This window comes from Monodon monoceros, unplaced genomic scaffold (genome assembly GCF_005190385.1).
Source record: "Monodon monoceros isolate NGI ecotype Baffin Bay Population unplaced genomic scaffold, NGI_Narwhal_1 Super_Scaffold_22, whole genome shotgun sequence".
NCBI lineage: Eukaryota > Metazoa > Chordata > Mammalia > Artiodactyla > Monodontidae > Monodon > Monodon monoceros.
Window position 1 is genome coordinate 2,578,104 of NW_021703779.1, and position 21,274 is coordinate 2,599,377.

A 21,274-nucleotide genomic window follows, 5' to 3' on the forward strand; every position below is an offset into this window, starting at 1 on the left:
GTGGGCTGCATCTAATATGCCTGTCACTGTTGCGCAGACCTCTGCTAATGGCCTTGAAAGGGAGAAGTTTCAAAGAGGCTTGGTTCCCAGGCCTGCTAATGAGCATGAGGCCTCTTCCCTCTTAATGAGCAGGGGTTTATGTGGGATTCTTTGCCCTACCGTTTTGGAAGGGGAGGCAGGCGAGAGTTCACAAAAGCAGCAAGTCTTCCTGGCGAGGGGAGCGTGCAGCTGGGCCACCCGAAGGCCGCCTGGAGGGGAGCAACAAAGCTGCCGGAGGTCGTGCCCGGGCCAACGTGGCCCTGAGTGTGAGGCTGGACCTCCTGCTAGCCCGGCCTGTCGCTGGCGACAGTGACAAGCCCTTGATGGGAGATTTCAGGCCGGGAGGGCTGTGGCAGGGTCCGTCGGCAGCCCTCCTCGGAGGAGTGCCACTGCCTTCAACTGCTTTCTCGACTGTAATCGTCCCCGCTGTTACAACTTAGCAAATGAATATTGTAGCCAGGAAAATCCTTGTTCTAATGAACTATGTCGTTATTAGTCATTGGTCCCCAAGCTCACCGCAGCCGCTGAAAAGGCCCCCAGATATTTTTCTTTGCTTCCCTCTGCCCACCCACGTCCCACCGCTGGAATTAAACAATAGAATTATTCAGAAGAGTAACAAACGCATGCCAGAAACGTTACCTTTATCACAGTCATCTTTGTGAAAGTCACTGTTTTTTCTCGGGAATGTATTTTGGAAACTGACATTCCCTGCTGAAGCGTTATCATTACCCCTGAAATCACGCGTTTGATTTCATACACATTTCATGCCCGTTTCTACAATAAGTGCCTTTCTCCTTCTCTGAAGCCTGGTTCCGCATGGCAGAGTAGAGGCCCTTAAAACACATACACTTAACATGTAAGTTCATAAATTCAAAGTTACGAAAGACTCCGTAGTTCATTAATTAATGTTTCTACATTTTCATTTTCAACACAAGGAAAACTTGGCCATGTTACAGTAAGATTATTGTGATTAGATATGGAAATTACAGTTTCAAGAACTTGCCAGTTTGGAATGAGAACCTTTAAAGAACAAAATCGCAAAAAAAAAAAAAAAAAAAATGCCGCTTTCAGTGACGGGAACCTTGAGGAAATGTTAGCTGGTCTGCTGGCTTAGGGTGTTTCCCCACACCCCCCATTTCCCCAGTGAATAGAGAGAGAATTATTTGGAATGTACACACATTTACCCTTCCGTGACCTGTGTTGGGAATTATTCTGAGATGTATTCAAAGCTGACAGCCCCGCACGGCTGACCCCCTCGTGCCTAATCAAATCTTACGTTCTGTTTCCAGATAGCTGATCAGCTTCCTTGGATTTTGCTGATGACCCAGGAGAGCTTTGCCTGAAGATGGAAACACTGGAGTCGGAGCTGACCTGCCCTATTTGTCTGGAGCTCTTTGAGGACCCTCTTCTGCTCCCCTGCGCACACAGCCTCTGCTTCAACTGCGCCCACCGCATCCTGGTGTCACACTGCGCCACCAACGAGTCCGTGGAGTCCATCACTGCCTTCCAGTGCCCCACCTGCCGACATGTCATCACGCTCAGCCAGCGAGGTCTAGACGGGCTCAAGCGCAACGTCACCCTGCAGAACATCATCGACAGGTTCCAGAAAGCTTCGGTGAGCGGGCCCAATTCCCCCAGCGAGACCCGCCGGGAGCGGCCGTTCGACGCCAACAGCATGACTTCGGCCGAGAAAGTCCTCTGCCAGTTCTGTGACCAGGATCCTGCCCAAGACGCCGTGAAGACCTGTGTCACTTGTGAAGTGTCCTACTGTGACGAGTGCCTGAAAGCCACTCACCCGAACAAGAAGCCCTTTACAGGCCACCGTCTGATTGAGCCCATCCCGGACTCGCACATTCGGGGGCTGATGTGCCTGGAGCACGAGGATGAGAAGGTGAATATGTACTGCGTGACCGATGACCAGTTAATCTGTGCCTTGTGTAAACTGGTCGGGCGGCACCGAGACCATCAGGTGGCAGCTTTGAGTGAGCGCTATGACAAATTGAAGGTTAGTCCGATCCGCCTTAAGCTGAACCCCTTTCTGCCAGCAAATGTCATGGAAAGAAAAAGTATATTCACTGCTAGCTGCGTGGCAGGTGAAGGTTTTCTCTTCGCCTTTGTTATCTGATTCGTTATAGCACGTCTTTTTGGCAGCCTAGCCGTGTTACACAATAAGGGTGTCTTGTAAAAGTTGACTGCTGCTTGTAATGTTAGCGTTGTCAAGGTGAGGGCGAATTCTGAAAAATCTGGATCATTTTCAATCCTCGCAGTTGAGAGAGAGCGAGAGAGAACGAGAGCGTGCGCGCGTGGGAAGGAATGGCAGATGAAATCTGGGTTTGGGCATTTTGGGGGCGTTTACTTTCCTTACTCATCAGGGAAAACTCATTTCACTTGCATCGTACCTGTATCTAGTTACTGCCCAAACAGAAGAATAGAAGGAGAAATGCCTATAGCAAATGTGGGATTTTAGAGGACACGTGACCTTTTATTCCTTGCGTAAATGATATCCAGCGTATTGGTGAAGTAGAGTGTCCCGATCGTCTCGGGTTTCACGAAAGAATTCCTTTGCGTGGAGGCTTTTTATGCCATAAGGTTACAGGCAAGAATGTTTGAACTTCACTTTTAACATGAATTAGGAGCCAAACTCCACCTCAGGGAATGATAATTAATATGACTATACGTCAGATTTAAAAAATCACTCTCTAAATATGGAGAGAAGGCACCAGGGAAGAAATAAGCCAGGCCTCCAGGTGTCTGTTCATCTGCGGGCGACGCTGGGTCTAATTATTGCAAACTCAGCCGAGAGAGTTTGCTCTGATCATGAGACGCTCTGTCTGCTCCGTTCACCAGCTAATTTTAGGTAACAAGATGCCAATTAAAAGGAAAGGAAGTATAAATTAAGAGCTTTGCGTAAATATATACTGAAGTCCTTCCTCTCAGGACAAACACACACTGTGTTGAGCAAACAAAATGAATCACATGATCAAAAGTATTACCGCTCAGGGCTCGTCACCACGTCTCACAAATGGCTCCTATCACTTCTCCTCGGCGCCGATGGGGGCTTGTGTTTACCAGGACCGCGTAGTTTATTAGGGGGATGCTGGGATGAATGGACCACATCTGTGATTTGGTGGCTATTTCTTGGTATGCTGAGGGAGTTTGGCATGCCGAAGTGAATCCTTGCTTCCAAACGTCACTTGGGGGACAAAAGCATCACTTGGGCAGCATGCCTCACTCAAAGTGAGGTGACTGGTATAAAACCATCTTTAGAAAGCTGAGCCAGAGGATCGAGGTGATACAGACAAGGGAAGACAGATGCTGCCTGGTTTTCTAGTGTCGCGCACGAAGGTAGCCAAAAACACACCTCCAGAGTTCTTAATAGCAAAGGCAGTGCGTGTGTGAATTGTGCTGCTAAAACAAATTCTTCAGAGATTGCTGTGGCTATCAAATTTTAGAAACCAAGGTGATCCCTCCACCCTTTTTTGGTGGGGGACAGAATATTTAGGGTGATTGAACATAGGTGGGTTTTTTTCCTTTTTTTAAAAATTGAAGTATGGTTGATTTGCAATGTTGTGTTAGTTTCAGATGTACAGCAGAGTGATCCAGTTATATATTTTCTTTTTCGGATTCTTTTCCCTTTTAGGTTATTACAGAATGTTGAGTAGAGTTCCTGGTGCTCTACAGTACGTCCTTGTTGGTTACCTATTTTATATATAGTAGTGTGTATCTGTTAATCCCAAACTCCTCATTTATCAACCCCCCCATGACCACCTTTCCCCTTTGGTAACCGTAAGTTGGTTTTCAAGGACCTAGGTGTTTTTGCTTTCCGAAACGTAAAGCTGCCAGATCGGTTTTTTAACTCAAAAAATGTTCCTTCAGTTGGCTTGACACTACCTTTAGTGACCATTTGTCAAAGCACCACAATGAGGTTCCATATTCAGCAGCTCCCAGACTTGATATTTAAACCTGATCCTCGAGTTCTTCTCATGACTTGTGTACCATCACAGAGGAGTTCTTAGTTATCTACATCTCCAGATTTAAGAGGAGACACTTTTAATGCCCTAGCCCTTTTTGTGATGAAAATGAAACTCTTCAATTAAGAGCCCCGCACACTTGTCTAATCAAGCCAGTGGGTTAGCGGTCATTTTATACTGTTACCGGGAGGGCCTGAGAATTAATGATCTAGTGGATTTTATCTTCTAATTACAGAAATATAAGCATATAAACAGCACCCAGTGCACCAAAACACGCTTATAGCCGCTCAACAAAATTTGTTTATAAGTATTTATTTACAGCCATTTCACAAAATGTGCTTATGAGCATTTAAACAAATAACGTGCTAGCATAGCCTGTTTGTTCTAAAACATGCCACTTAGGTTAGAATTTTTAAAAATCACAGAATAGATGACATTTGGGTGCCTATGGTACTTCAAAACCTATGTACAGTATAAACATTGCATTTTTGAAGAAAGTAATAGCATACAGAAAGGACCAAAACCAAGAAAGGGTATTTTTGTCAATTACTTTGATCTGAAAAAGTAAATGTGTTTTTTTTTCTTTTGGTTTATTAGCCATTTTTAAAAATGTCTTTATTGGAGTATAATTGCTTTACAATGTTGTGTTAGTTTCTGCTGTATAACAAAGTGAATCAGCTGTACATATACATATATCCCCGTATCCCCTCCCTCTTGAGACCCCCTCCCACCGTCCCTATCCCACCCCTCTAGGTGGTCACAGAGCACCGAGCTGATCTCCCTGTGCTATGCGGCTGCTTCCCACTAGCTATCTATTTTACCTCTGGTAGTGTATATATATATGTCCATGCCACTCTCTCACTCCGTCCCAGCTTACCCTTCCGCCTCCCCGTGTCCTCAAGCCCATTGTCTACGTCTGTGTCTTTATTCCTGTCCTGCCCCTAGGTTCATCAGGTAAATGTGTTCTTTTAGTGTGTTTTCCTGAGGCTTTAGCATCTCGTACAGAAATGGATTTGTGATGATGTGGAAACACAAAGCATGTAGGAATTTGAGGATGCTTTCATTGATAACATGATAGATTTGTTTTAGTTAATTGAATATGAAAGGATTCAGGTGTCTGCTGTTTGAAAATGTTTTTTTTTTTTACTTCTGTTAGTAAAAGTCCATTATTTGAAGAGGGGGAATTCTGCAGTGATTATGAAGAATAATTATTTCTTGCAATAACACTCAACTTTGAGGGACATTTTTTGCTCACATGAAATCTCAGTGTACGTGTGTTGATATAGAGGATTGGAATATACTTTTGTACATTACACCTTTTTTTCTAGACACAAAGGGAAAAAAACATTTAAAAATTCCAGCATGTAGATAGAATTCATGCAAGCAAAATCTTTCACATCATTTGAAATAGCATCAGGAATCTAATGCTTTCGGAAACTATGCATTGGGAAGTACTCTTAAAATATTGAAGCAAAGAGAAAGCTAAACCAGCATTTCCTGAACTCTGTTTTAAGATAAAAAGAGAAAAGTCTTCCTGACAAATGCATAAGTCTCTAAATGGAGCATATCATAATGTGTACCTTTTCACATCATTTTGATTGAATTTGAAGAAGCCTCTCAGTCCTCCAAACTTGGATCAAAAGTTTGATTTGTGAACCACATAACATGTAAGAGAATTTAATAGAACGCATTCCGGAGTTTTCGAGGAATTACGATGCAGTAATTTCTTTTCCTCTGTTCCAGCATACAGTGTTGGAGCTCTTGTTTCTTTCCTCTAGTTACACCTATAAAAATACACAAACCAAGAAAAACTGACCTTTCCTTGCCCTTCAATTTCAGCATAGTCAGACTTCAAGTTAGCTGAAGCTGAAGTTGCAAATCATTGTTTTGCTTTTCTGACTCTAATTGGCCTTCTGTTGGCCTAGGGAGTTTATTTGTAAACAAACAAACAAACAAACAAAAAAAACCCTTTCAATGGATCATCCCATTGTAATTTTATAATAGTTTGATAAAGGTTCCAATTAAATCTCAGCCTTCCTGTGTAGCCCTTCTCATCTGGAGGTGAAGACATGGGATTTCACTCTTCAGCGTCATTTATAGATCATAAGGGTCTTGTACTTTATTTGCCGTTGGGGAAGTTGTAAGTAGATACTGAGCTAGACTTTTTCCTTTTTCCTTAGAGTTTCTATAGATTGTTTCTTCTCTGAAAATAGTAGCCGGATTAGTGCAGGTTCCAGTGAAAGGGTGTGTGTGTGTGTGTGTGTGTGTGTGTGTGTGTGTGTGTGTGTGTGTGTGTGTGTGTGTGTGTGTGTGTGTGTGTGTTGCATACATATGTGGATAGAGGCCAGGGATGCTGCTACATCCTACAGGGTGCAGGATGGGCGCTCCCACATAGACTTGTCTGGTCCCAAATCTCAGTAGTGCCCAGGTTGAGAAACCTTCATCTGTGAGAATTTCGTGTTTGTCACCGTATGAATTTGCCACGACTGCCACAACAAGGAACCACAAACTAGGTGGCCTAAAGGAAAGAAATGTATTGTCTTACAGTTCTGGGGTCCAGAGGTGCTAAATCAAGGTGTCAGCAGAGTTGATTCCTTTTGAGGGCTGTGAGGGAAGAGTGGATTCCAGGCGTCTCTCCTTGGGTTGTAGGTGGCTGTCTTCTCCCTGTGTCTCTTCACATGGCATTCTCCCGCTGTGCCTGTCTTTGTGTTCAGATTTCCCCTTCTTGGCATAATTTTTTTTTTTTTCCTGGCCGTGCCACGAGGCATGCGGGATCTTAGTTCCCCGACCAGGGATGGAACCCAGGCCCCCTGCAGTGGAAGCGCAGAGTCTTAACCACTGGACCGCCAGGGAATCCGCAGATTTCCCCTTCTTAAAAGGACACCAGTCATATTGGATTAAGGGCCCACTTTACTACAGTATGATCTCATCACAGCCAGTTAGAGCTGCAGTGACCTTATTCCTAAATAAGGTTCCATTCTGAGGTATTTGGGATTAGGACTTCAACATGTGAAATTTTAGGGGCCACAATCCAACCCATAACAATCACTCCAGTGTATACCTAGTTACCCAGTCAGCTGAACACACGCTATGTCCCCCTCAAGAATCTAAGCACCCTAAGTTAGGCAGAGACCTTTGGCTCTCACTGTGCCATCACCCACCTAAGACTGACCACAGGGTCTTGCAGCTAATGAATTCCCAGTAGATACTTGTCAGCGGCTTCACTGATGATCAGCTGTTAACGCTACATGAAAAGTTAAATTCCATTCCTGATAATGTTGCAGATACTCATCCGTAAACACGATAAAGAATTCTATAAGAGAATTTCTAAATAAGAGCACAGCCAGATATTACATTATATTTTATCCAGCTGGATGTGAATCATTATTTTGGTCTGTATTGCATTTCACTGGTTTAAATTTAATGGTGTGAATTTTGATAAACTAGATCTCAAATACTCGTAGAACGACTCACCTTTGTTTTATGCTCCTATGCGATGGACACTTGATAGATCCATTATACCTACCATTTCCTTTATCCTCCCATTACCCGTATTTGACATATGGGTTTTTATTTATTTTTTTAATTTATTTTTGGCTGCGTCGGGTCTTCGTTGCTGCGCGCGGGCTTTCTCTAGTTGCGGCGAGCGGGGGCTGCTCTTCGTTGCGGCGCGCGGGCTTCTCACTGCGGTGGCTTCTCTTGTTGCGGAGCACGGGCTCTAGGCGCGCGGGCTTCAGTAGTTGTGGCACGTGGGCTCAGTAGCTGTGGCGCGCAGGCTCAGTAGTTGTGGCGCACGGGCTTAGTTGCTCCGCGGCATGTGGGATCTTCCTTCCCTGGCCAGGGCTCGAACCCGTGTCCCCTGCATTGGCAGGCGGATTCTTAACCAGTGCGCCACCAGGGAAGCCGTGACATACGGGGTTTTTTGAGAGGTCACGCAAAAGTAAGTTAATACCTGCTGCGTAGATGAAGGCAATGTGAACAGAAACGGCCTCTCTCCTTCACGGAGCTTAAAGTTCAGCAGAGGGTGCCGGTGGGTGAACATTTCCTCTGGTGGTGGTGGAAGGAGGCACGCTGCCCAAAGCAGGGACGACACCAACCCCAGACCTGAGAGATGGAGAAAGGCTTCCTGGAGTAAGGGCCATTTCACCTACCATTGCCAAGCTGTTTATTAGAAAACAATGTTGAATTTACTAGATGTCCGTGGATTGTTTGGTATCATTCTTTTTTAATTTTTCCCACTTACCATAGATTGTTTGGTATCAGTCATTCTTCTTTATTTTTGCCACTTACCACATCCCTTGTGAAACCCAGGTATCTTTTTTCAGACTAGTTCACTATAATTCTAGGCTAGATTTTAATCTAACATGTAGATATACCTTATGACATTTTGTCACACGATGCTACTGGGGATATGTGAACTTCAGACACATGTCTTCCAAAATGTTTTGGTTATATGAGGTCTCACCAGTTCCAACTGGCCCCTTCAAATTGTGATTCTGCTTGTACTTATTTCATGGGAACATTTCTTTAGTCTGCAATATATTTTTTAAAACTTCCCATGTGATGAAACACAGTTTCCAAATATTTGTCAAATATGTTAAACCTATATTTTAATTTTCTTAGTTGGGTACAAAAACTATTTATGATATATGGAGTAAAAGAAAACATCTCTAGGGATATGTTCTTAACAGTAAGTTTAAGGCTCCATCTTTCTCCTCTCTCCTTCTCATCTGCCTGTTCCCCCTGAGGAGTCTCCTCTCCCTCCTTCAACTGCGGATAGGAATGTCTTATTGCCTGATGATTTATTGTTATTGGAATCATTTTTGAGAAGCTCAGAGAGTTCTGGGATATGCACAGACAAGTACGCAAGGTACCTTTTAGTCACGTGGCTGTGGAAACAAATGTAGTCTTTGAACCTGTTGCTTAGCTTAAGTTCCTCTGTAAAACAGGGCTAATAATGTACTTACTTGCGTAGAATCATGGAAAAACAAGATAAAATGTTTCATGTAAACCCTCAGCCTCGCGCCTGGCAATATGTTATAACGTAAAAATACTGTAAGAAACCAGGGGGTTAGAATGGCATGATGGTTAAGCTGTGGAATTTGGAGGCAGACCACCTGCCAATTATTTTCCTTTCTTTTTTCTTTCTTAATTTTTATTTATTTCTTTTTGGCTGTGTTGGGTCTTTGTTGCTGCGCGCGGGCTTTCTCTAGTGCTGGTGAGCGGGAGCTACTCTTCATTGCGGTGCACAGGCTTCTCACTGCTGTGGCTTCTCTTGTTGCAGAGCACGGGCTCTAGGCACGTGGGCTTCAGTAGTTGTGGCATGCGGGCTCAGTAGTTGTGGCACATGGGCTCAGTCGTTGTGGCGCGCGGACTTAGTTGCTCCGCGGCATGCGGGATCTTCGAGGACCAGGGCTCAAACTCGTGTCCCCTGCATGGGCAGGCGGATTCTTAACCACTGTGCCACCAGGGAAGCCCGGCCAATTATTTTTTAACCAGTGCTTGTCTTATTTGCGTGTGAGGTAAGAGTCCACGTTGTTGCTTTCATGGGCTTTGTAGTTCTGTGTCTCAGGCACCTGGCGAAGGGCGGGGGCGTGACAGTGAATAAATGCTTGTTGATGAACAGGTGTGGGATTGATGGGTTAGAGGCGTGTTTCGGGATTCGGGGGAGGAAGAGCCAGCTCTGGGTTTGAGTAGACAAGAAACCGTGCTTCAGGGTGGTGGGCTTTAAGCCGCCTTGACAGATGGGTGGATTATGCATCAAAGAAGAAGGGCAAGGCGTTCCTCAGGAGTGAGGCCAGCAGAGACCTGTTGGCAGGAATCCGCAAGACAGCTTAGAGATTCTAGACAATGCTGGCTAGAGCCCAGGTTGCCGATGGAGCGGCCAGGAGGGAGGATGTCGGAAGAGTCTTGCTGGGGGAAGAGTTTGAGTCTTTGAGTGCCAGGTTAAGGGTTTGGGGCATTTTTCCTCTTCTTTATAGCGTAACACTGAAGGAGTTTTGTTTTTGTGAGAGAGGCTGATGTCATGTAGGTTTTCTGAAGGCAAGGTCAAATGAGGATATCAGAAAGATTAGGGTCATTGTGTCCACAGAAGAAACAGAAGGGGGAAAAGATGTTCACATTACTTTAGATTTTGTGGTCTCTTTTTTAATATGCAAAGTGAAGTAGTGTCATAGGTCAAAACCTCCCACACTCAACAGAAACATGCAAATAGATAAGAGTCAGTATCTTGTCCTTGAAGACCCAGGATCAATAGGAGTGGTCACTGATGAGTGGCTCTTGGGTCCAGACATAAATGTGATTCTTTTCCTGCTCCCCTAGTGCAGCGACATACTGGTGACCACGTGTCCTTATTTCTTCTGGCTTTTTGATCCACTTATAAGGAGGTTGCTGTTCAAGCCTCTGAATGCCTACCACAGGCTTCAGGAATACTTTAGAGCCAGATGCAACATTGGGGCTGACAGTGGTAAGAGGGGTGACCCCACATCACCTGGGCAGAGGACTTTGAGCTAGGGCTAGAACACAGTTCCCTGCCGCCCAGTTGTTCTGTGTCTCTTCGGCTACTTCTTCTCCAGCTAACAGCGCACTGCCTTTCAAGTGGTTCCGTCATTTCCGAGGTTTCCTTTGAGGTTTGGAGACTTTACACACACAGCTGGCCGGGCTGTAGGCCACCATCATGGATGGTGGATGTTGCCTTTAGGGCCACCAGAAAAGCTGCCTTAAGATATCTCCATGCCAACATTTTCTCCAGTTGAGCCAGCGTAGACTGGGTTGTCTTGAAGGGCCAGGTCTCATGCCAGGAGCTGAGTTCACACAGAGGGCCCCCGGATGACCTTGGGGACACCTCAGAGGAAAGGAGATACTCGTGTGGAAACTAATGAATTGTCCTTGAAGCTTCCATGGGCTCACCGATTTCCCTCATAGCGTAATTTTTTTCCTGAATGTCTTAATATATAGTTAACTGCTTAATTTTATTTAAATACATAAAGTGGGTAAATGTTAAGTGAGGAGTATCTATTTGTGCATGGTATTTGAATTTAAGTTGAAAAGTTTTGAAAGAGCACAATTCGTCTTGACCAGTTACAGAGTTAAAGCTAGCAGGATTTGCTGAACTTACATTAACTAAATATTTCATTTTTTAAGGCTGTGATATTCAGAATTCTCTTTCATTCTCTATCACTGACAACTCATAAATTAGGTTCTTCTTAGAAAGGCTGGCAAATTTTTGGACACTGGATAGGTAAAATAATAAAGAGGACACAAGTGGCCTGAGGAGGTGAATGTAGCTAAAGATTGGATATATTCTCAGTACGTGACATTCTGGAAAAATCTGATAAAACTATCAATACACTTACAAAATCCACTTAAAACTTAATTCACTTTATGTTTTAGACTTTTGGGCACGATACTTAAGGACTTTGCCTACCCATGAGGATAGCTTTTAAGCTGACAGAGGAGAATACATTTTGCATTTCTCATCAAAAAAGAAAATGCTTGTAAAGTGCCTAGCCTTGTGATTGGCACATAGTAAGCGTTCCATGAGCATGAGGTTATTATTATATCTGGGCATTTACTGTTACAATAAAGGCTTCATTGGTGTAATCCAATCGTGGATTTCCTGACAGTATCATAAATTACTTAGTGGTTATAGGGTCTGTTTGTGTTTCTGGCTGACATGGGAAATTTTGAACAACCCTCTGGGGAATTATAATTGGGTGGAAACTTTGATTTGTCCTTCTTTTTAAACCAAGCTAAGTAGTAAAATGGACTTTTAAGAAGCAGTGAGCGGTGGACTGAAAGAAATGACTTTAAAAACAGGCAGCATTTTGAAGTCCAGGGGGACGAGCTAGTCTTTCATGTTCCTGCTTTATTGGATGGAATCAGCACCCCAGGTGTTGACAGAGGACTCCAGCTGTTTCGGAGGAAAGAGAAGCTGGCATTCGGGTTTATGCCATGACTGTCACATTTCGACACAGATAAGACAGATGAGACGAATATAGGTGACATGACAGGCGGGCAGCCTGGACCAATCACAAGCTCAGTTGGCCAGCTTTGCTTTTTGTTGTAGATTGCCTTGGGTGTGTGAACGAAGGATGGAGCAAGGCGGCCCTGGGCTCTGCGTTAGCAGCTGTCTCCCTTAGAATAGGAAGAAGGAGGGGTTTCACTGTTGGATGGGGCTGGGGGAGGAGGAAAGCTCTGAAGCGAAGGAGCTTGTAGACGGAGGGGAAGGCCTTCGGCCCCTCCACTGTAGCGGCCCTGGGTGTTCTGTACCATTGCGACAGAATGGATGGAGCAACGCGGTCATCGTCTCCCTCCTCCCTCGTATCTCCTTTACCGCTTGCTGGGGAGAGCGGTCAGGCAAATAACAGCTTTTATCCATGGGGATAGATTGGGCTCTTATTACTGAAACGATATGGAAAGGCTGAAAATCTTCTACCCCCTTTGTGTCTTTATAAATGATCTTCCCCATCTGCTTTGTCAGTTCCTGCTTTGAAAGAAAGAAAGAGAGAGAGAGAGGAGAGGAGAGAAGAAAAGAAAAAAGAAAAGAAAAGAAAAGAGGAGCTTCCCTGAAGGCACGGTGGTTAAGAATCCGCCTGCCAATGCAGGGGACATGAGTTCGAGCCCTGGTCTCGGAAGATCCCACATGCCGCCGAGCAACTAAGCCTGTGCGCCACGACTACTGAGCCTGCGCTCTAGAGCCCGCGAGCCACAGCTACTGAGCCCGCGTGCTACAACTACTGAAGCCCACGTGCCTAGAGCCCGTGCTCCGCAACAAGAGAAGCCACCACAATGAGAAGCCCGCGCACGGCAGTGAAGAGCGACCCCCGCTCGCCACAACTATAGAAAACCTGTGCACAGCAACGAAGACCCAACACAGACAAAAATAAATATAAATAAATAAATAAATTTATAAAAAGAAAAGGACCCATATTTATTCACCTAAAGGATATCTGTGTTTAGCTAATGAGATAAGCCCTGGATAAACTCTGGGAATTCAGAAATGAGTCACAAAGACACGTCATTGCTTTCATGGTCTAGACATAATTATAACTGTGATAAGAGTATAGAAAAGGGCTGTGAGAAGAGTCCATGAAACTCAATCCATGAGATAGTTTTTAATATGACTTATTGTCCAAAATTGCTGACTTACGTGTTGCTCTCTGGAAATTGCCTAATTCCAAAAGCCGAAGGGAAAACACATGTCAAGGAAAAGCAGTGTTCAGAGAGGACAACAGTGACATTCGCACCATGCATCCCTTTGCAGTGGCAGTCAGGGCAACATAGGAGGACTCCAGTCCGTGAACAAATCTGGGCCAGACCCTTTCTTACTAAAGGTCCGCTGATCACGGGCTGAACTGCTAGCCGTTCTCACGTGCTTTCCTCAGAGGTCTCCGTTTCCTTCCTGACCGGGGCTCATAGGTCGGGTGCATATCCAGGCAAGGGAGCAGTTTATGTCATTTCCACTGTGGAAGGACCCATCTCTAGGAAGACGCTGTGAGAGGCCACTGGAGGAAAAGCTGTTGTGTGGCCAAGCCAGCTGGGGAGCTGGCTTTATCTGTTAGGGAATTTTTACAAACTTAGGTGTTGGGATGAACATCCTGGCCTGGTAGAGAGGTTTATTTCTCGGTCCTTTGACCCTTTATGTGGCTGTCCAGAGCTCAGCTGCTCTTCGTTGGTGGCGTCAGATTTAAGGCTGAGAGGAGTGAAACGGGCAGGCTTTCCAACTCATGCTCAGTATGGCCCATCGCTTCTGGAATATCGAGGAGACCCAAGGTCCCCATACAAACTCCACCCAGGAGGGAAGTGCTTTTCTTGCCCCTGGATTGCTGAATAAGGCACTGGAGGGTCGCGGCCGACGAGGATCTCACCCATTTATAGTGTTCAGCTCGTCAAATAAAGTGGTTCCAGTTTCTCTTTTATTCTAGAAATTCATCTGGAAACGTATTAGGCAAGACCATCACGCTGCCTTTGTACCTCTAGAAAACAGTCCTGTAGGTCAGGGCTGTGGGGTGGTAAGGGAGGGAGATTCTCTTTCAAGATGCTGCTTGAAGTTGTTTTCAGATGTGGTTCAAGGGTATTTGCTTATTCAACACTGAGAACCAGCTATTACCAAGAGGAATAACTAGCATTTGTAAATCTCCAGATTGACAGTTTGATCAGTATTATTTGATCCTTGGAACAGCCACGTATCCCCTGCAAAAATACGGGAATGATAATACCTGCTCATTAGGGATCTTGGGAGGATTAAATGAGATAATATAGGTCCAAGTGTCTAGCTCAGTGTCTAGTGGGTGGGGGAAGCTGGTTAAATACGAACCTCCTTAATCACTTGGAACGTGAGGTCATGGAAATTAAATAGCATTAACTATGGTTAGAGAAATCCGAGTTTGGGGGCTCAGACCCAGGAGGGACCCCATCCTGCCCCGAACTAATCATCACCTATGATTAAGGCAGAAAGAACTATGGCCCAAACATGCCACACTTCAAAAAAGTAATGAGAAGGAAAAAGAGCTTGGGTGATGGAGAGACAAAGTGCTCTTGCCTTAACTTCTGACACAAGGGCTCCCTGGACTAAGAGAAATTTCCTTTAAAGTGGTAACTAGATTGAAGCCGATCTATTTTCCATTCTAATATAAATAATGGAGTAAAAATACAAAAATGAAATATGGAAGTCCATGTGGAATAATTTTTATTTACTTACAGTAATGCTGAATTATTCAATATTCACTGGCTACTCTATACGTTAGTTTTAAACGAAGGAATGAATGAGTATCTGATGATCCCTGAATTCATTCCATCACTCGAAATGTGATGATTTATTTGCCGTGGTTAAAAATGTAAATTTAGCATCTTGGTCTATGAGTTTGACATTTCAAATCTCTTAAGAGACCTACATGAATTCTTATTCATCTTTAGTTATTTTTGGCAAAGCATGTACACAAGTGAAAATGGTCACCACGTGTTAGTCAATGAAAGGGTTTGGGGTCTGTTATCCGTTCCTCTCTCTAGGATTGCTTATCAGTCAGAATTGTAGGTTTAAATTAGTTTCTTAGACCAGAACGTCTCAAGTATAAATGTACACAGGAAGTATACTTGGGGGTCTTATTAAAATGCAGGTTCTGATTCAGCAGGTCTGAGACAGGCTTGGAGTCTGATTTCACCTTGTGCCCTGGCCTTGCCATTTTAAATTTGTGTGAACTTAGGTTAAGGAAAAAAAAAAACGCAACTAACTTCTCCAAGACTTAGGTGTTCATCGGTGCAACAGAGGTATGATTGAGGATTAAACCCGGTAACGATTGACCCTTGGGAAGTCCAAAGTTCCTCTCTCCATTGCTCTTCTCCCCTGAAGGCTTCTACCCCATCCCCCAACTTATTTGCAAATTTTAAGCCTTCTCTGTAGTTATAAAAACATTCTAGATTCTTCTAAGAAGTTAGACAATGTAAAGTTGATATAAATCAAAGTGGATAATCTTCCTCCTCAAGCCTTCTACCTCTTCCTCTACTAACTCCAGTTGATTCTTTTTTTGTTTTTAACATCTTTATTGGAGTATAATTGGTTTACAGTGGTGTGTTAGTTTCTGCTTTATAACACAGTGAATCAGTTATACGTATACATATGTTCCCATATCTCTTCCCTCTTGCGTCTCCCTCCCTCCCACCCTCCCTATCCCAGCCCTCTAGGTGGTCACAAAGCACCGAGCTGATCTCCCTGTGCTATGCGGCTGCTTCCCACTAGCTATCTGTTTTACGTCTGGTAGTGTATATATGTCCATGCCACTCTCTCGCTTTGTCACAGCTTACCCTTCCCCCTCCCCAGTTGATTCTTAAAGGACTAACTCTAGGCTCACCGAGGACTACTCTAGGTTAGCTTTTCATGAAATTCTCTAATCTCAGACATGCCATGTTGTCTTTACTACCCCTTCAGAATTACACTGCATTCCGTATTATTTTATAAACATTTCTGGGTTCAAGCCTTCCTGCCCCAACCATTTGTTCATTTCTCAAGCTCAGCGCCTGTATCTCATAGTTCTTTGGTATCTGATTATTCATTTTTCGGTGACTAGAGCATTTCTAAAAGCTACAAGGTGTTCTCCAATTTTTTTTTTTTTTTTGGGTGGGGCGTACGCAGGCCTCTCACCGCTGTGGCCTCTCCCGTTGCGGAGCACAGGCTCCGGACGCGCAGGCTCAGCGGCCATGGCTCACGGGCCCAGCCGCTCCGCGGCACGTGGGATCCTCCCGGACCGGGGCACGGACCCGTGTCCCCTGCATCGGCAGGCGGCCTCTCGACCACTGCGCCGCCAGGGAAGCCCTACAAGGTGTTTTATCAGTAGTAAATACTTGTAGAAACAAATGGAACAGCCGGTAATAATTTAATCAGACAATGCAGTACAATTTGCCCATCAGGTAAAAAAGGAAAATCGTAGCCCACCAGCCATTCTTTTGAACTTTGAATACATAAGCAAGAAAAATATTGCCTTTTAGGTCTCTGCATTCATTTCTGAATCGACGAATTGCTCCCCAGTGATTTCTTTTGAGAAAGTATTATAGAGAGACCATTCGATTTTTAAAGATTTTAGTTCAGACAGAGGTGATGAAATATTTGTCATTCACAAGGGGCAGGATAAAATAATACTGTATACATATATATATATATGTATATAGTATGCATGTTTTTATGTATATTAGTTTGTTCCCTGCTGCCTCAGAACAGTTGCCTTTAATTCCCCTTTGAGGCAGGATGATAAGAAATCAGGAAGACCTTAGCGGGTAAACTTAGCAGCACACAATTGCCTTATTATGACAACTTGAAGGGCGAGGGGTATCTAGTGGATCAAGGCCGGGGAGGCCGCGCAACATCCTGAATACACAAGACAAGCCCCCGTGGCAGAGAATCGTGCGGCTCCACATGTCAGTGGTGCCAAGGCTGGGATACCTGTAATTAACCAAAGCATCTTTGCCGGCAGTGCAAAGGGGAAAAAAGCTCAGCTTCGCTCTCAGAGGCGTTGACTTGTTTGTGTGACCTCCAAAACCAAATCTGTTTTGAGACTAGAAAGCTCAGCCCTTGCAGAATCCCCTCCCACCATCTGTGGACGCCCTGAGTGGCAGGCTGGCAGCCACCGCAAGGCTGCGCACAGCAGGCTCCCTCCACCCCAGGCCCCCGCCCTGTCTTGAGCAGTCTGGGCCCGCCCATGCCGTCCTCCAGGCTGTTTCAGCAATATTTCAACCTCCAAAGGCTTATTAAATATTCTTTAATCCCTTCCCCAAATGTGATTTAGGTGCACTTGATATTATCTCCTATGCCCCAGATTTCCCAGTTGTGGCAGTTCACGTTCAGGACTACCTTCCAGGGGTAGCTGTCTTCCGAAGGAACTGTTTATATGTATATAGCTCTGCATGTGTATCTGTGCAAGGCTGTAGATTCTCAGCTCCTCAAGTCGGAGACTTGGAATATGGCATAAATCAAATGTGAGTCTTCAGTGCTGAGGTTGAAGTTATTTAGGCATCGTTTCCAAGTGTTTGTTCCTGCCTGCAGATACTGTTTATTTCACAAGAAGTACACGTCTTGGAAGCCGCAAGCTGGAAGGGCCTTTGTTGTTGTCCAGTCCAGTGGATCTCGCCCTGGCTGCACAGAGATCACCTTGAACGGGGGCCCAGCCGGATGGAACGAGATCCCCTGGGGTGCAGCTCAGGCCCTGAGATTTCCCCCAACTCCCCCAAGTGAATCATTCATTCATTCATTCATTCATTTATATTGAAGTATAGTTGATGTACAGTGTCGTGTTTCAGGTGTACGGCAAAGTGAGTCAGTTATTCTAAGGTGCAAACTTGGTTGAAAAACGTCAGTCTTGCCCAACCTCTCAATCACAGATGGGGAGACTGAGGCCCAGATGAGTTTCTAAAGGCAGGAGTCAGCAAACATTGTAGGAGCCAGCTCCTGAATACTGTCATACGATTTCAGTCGGGACCGCTCTGAAAGCAGCCCTAGACAGTAGTAGACAGGATGTAAACAAATGGGCGTGGCTGTGTGCCAGTGAAACTGTATAAAAACAGGTGGCTGGCCAATTTGACCCGAGGGCTATAGTTTGCCAACCCCTGGTTTAGGCCTCACAACTGGTTAGTGGAAACCCATATACCAGACCACAAATATACCAACCTTCAATAAATGTTGTTCCACTTGATGTAGTCTTTCTGCTTGAGGCAGTGTGTACAACATACCCAATTTCTTTTTTTTTTTTTTGCGTTACGCGGGCCTCTCACTCTTGTGGCCTCTCCCGTTGCGGAGCACAGGCTCCGGACGCGCAGGCTCAGCGGCCATGGCTCACGGGCCCAGCCGCTCCGCGGCATGTGGGATCTTCCCGGACCGGGGCACGAACCCGCGTCCCCTGCATCGGCAGGCGGACTCTCAACCACTGCGCCACCAGGGAAGCCCCATACCCAATTTCTGTAGAAGTTGAATACATACCTTTATGTAAGTTAAAACAAGTATCTTAATGTAGATGCTTTTAGTCTAGAGCACAGAAATTTTCATTATCTGTGTTCTTATGAGGGGTCTTCATTTTGAAGATACCTATCAAATTTAAGATGATAATAATAATAATCACAATGTCTCTGTTCTACTGAAGTAATAAGCCAATCAGTAGTATTTCTGTCCAAGGGATTTTCTTCAACTGGAAAAAGGCAGAAAATAAGACAATATGATCAGACCATCAATGCGAGAAGAAAAAAAAATTCTGCTAAGGAAAACGGGTTGCGATTTTTCTTTTCAACCAGTGAAGAAATCAGTTGTAAATCTCTAATTCTTTATCATTGCTCTGATGATCTGTGAGGGGATTTTTTTTTTTCTTTTTTGGCAGGGGGTGCTGAGTTGGGACTTCGTTGCTGTGCACGGGCTTTTCTCTAGTTGCGGCGAGCAGGGGCCACTCTTTGCTGCGGTGCGCGGGCTTCTCACTGCGGTGGCCTCTCTCGTTGCGGAGCACGGGCTCCAGGCGCGCGGGCTTCAGTAGTCGTGGCACGTGGGTTCTAGAGCGCAGGCTCAGTAGTTGCGGTGCATGGGCTTAGTTGCTCCGCGGCATGTGGGATCTTCCGGGATCAGGGCTCGAACCCGTGTCCCCTGCATTGGCAGGAGGATTCTTAACCACTGTGCCACCAGGGAAGCCCCGAGGGGATATTTTATTCAGATTTCTTTTGAATAAATCTGAGCAAACTTGAATATTATATCTGAGAGCTAGAGATGCCTCCCAGGAGTCCTCAGGAGTGACCATGGAATAAGGCCACGGGGGTGGGAATGAAGCCATCACAATTAATCTGGAGAGTTATGTGTTTGGTTCTTAATGACAATTTTGGTCTTTTTTACTGTTTGTGTAGCCCTTCCTCCAAAATGCACTCATAAAACAGGTTTCTTGGAAGGTTCAAAAGCCATTGAATCTGGTCATTTTCCTTGGAAATTGATTTACCTCTATTTGGTAGCTACCTACGTACCTGTATTTTTCAGCAAAAGTGACTCGATCTCTTCCATTTTCTGTCTAAACAGTATGCTCAGTAAAAGTGCTCCTGGCCTGAAAAAATCAACATCATATTTACAACGAGAAAGTGACTTTCTGGCAAAGATTTCTCTGAATGGATAAACACTAGAGATGGTGAAACAAAATGAAATTTGTTTCCCACAGGAAGTGTCCCTCATCCATCTCTCTGATCGCCCTGTTTTGGATGCCCTCCCCCCCATGTCCCCCTCTTTGACGCCCCACAGATGTGAGAATGGCTCTAAGTTTGCTTTCCTCACTGTGCTCACTCCATCATAGTGAAGCTTCACTGCTGCCTTAATCTTTGATTCTGGACGCTGAAGGAGATGCATTTTTCCCCCCCTCCGCAGTTGAGAGTTGTATAGCCCGAGGTGATTTTGTGAAATAAAGTGTTCCAAAGGAGTGTTCTAGAAGATCAGTGATAGGAGTTAATACCAAGCATGCCTTCGGACAAGCAAGTGTTAGGTGCTAAGACACCTACTGATGGTTCCCTGATCCTTCCCAGGTAAGCTCTGCACTTGAGGTTGTCTTTGTAGGATGGACAAGAGGCATGGAAAATGTTCGAAAAAATAAGCTCTGTTCGTTTCACACTATCATCGCGAAAACAGCTGTAAAGGAGACAGAGCGTGGTCATTAAATGCCACTGAACCCTTGACAAATAATTTTCATGAAACAAAACCAAAACATTTCAGAACTTTTTTTTCCCCCAAATTGAGACAAAATTGTTCTTCCTTTCACTCTTTCTAAATATTGGTTTGTTTGGGGGTTTTGCTGTTACTACATAAAGAATAATTATTACCTTAAAGTATTAAAAAATTTTTTTCCTAAGTCATAAATTCCATGCAATAAGACAATAAGCAGAGAGCGTCATGCCAGAACATTCCAGGCGTGCCTGAAACTCCACAGCAGGATGGATCCAGGAAGCAGCCTCATGGAGCCTGGCCATTTGTCTTGTAAAGTCTCAAAGTACCATGGGAAGCCCCTAGAGGACATGCTGTTGTTTGGGAGTTCCACTTAAAATACATTAGCGATATTCAGTATTTTTCTAAAGTTCTGGAAGTCTACACTGTAAGCTTATTCAGATGTATTATTTGTTTCTTCCAGCAGCCAGCGCTGCCAAACAGAACTAAAGAAGGAAAAAATAAAGATAATATAAATGTGAAAAGCATGACTAGTATAAAGTGATAAACAAAAGTTTTTAAAGAGCAACAGATCGAGCACAGTCTTGTTTGGGGGCTTTAAAGTAGCATTATTTGGGATGGGTTCCTTTCTCCCAATCCCCGCCCCGCTTCCTCCGTCATTCAGAAAAAAATCATCTTATCACTACAGGGATACATCGCATTTTGAAGACATTTACTTGGGGCCTTTTCTTCTCTTTTAATTTTCTGACCTGAATATTGGTGTGACTTTCATCCTTTTGGCAAGCAAAGGGATTACTAGATGTACTGAAGGAAGGTAAGAGCCTTTCCATGATTGGAGACTGAGCAAAGGGTGGAGAACAATATTTTTTTTCTTATTTCACAACAGACCCAGGCTCCCAAAATTACCTTCTGAGTTTGTCAAATGGTATCATGATAGCCTACTAGGTGTTGAAAATTTCATTCATCTGGGCTCGAAATTCCACATTTTTCAAGAAAGAAGGGCTGAAACTTTCCGTAATGTTCTCTACCTTAGGTTTCACAAACGCGCTTACACCCAGATATTTTTTCTTGTGAAAATCCTGAAGTAAGTCAAGGTGTACAT

The 21,274-nt window shown here is 44.5% G+C and overlaps 1 protein-coding gene across 2 annotated transcripts in view; it reads left to right on the forward strand.

Annotated features, from left to right (window-relative positions):
* MID1 (midline 1) overlaps nt 1–21,274 on the forward strand; it is a 180,926-nt gene that overhangs the window by 48,123 nt on the left and 111,529 nt on the right. For both annotated transcript variants that reach the window (XM_029241212.1, XM_029241213.1), the window contains exon 2: nt 1,329–2,044. In XM_029241212.1, coding sequence (XP_029097045.1) covers nt 1,385–2,044 — 660 coding nt within the window. In that variant the 5' untranslated portion in view covers nt 1,329–1,384. The remainder of the gene's footprint in view (nt 1–1,328; nt 2,045–21,274) is intronic.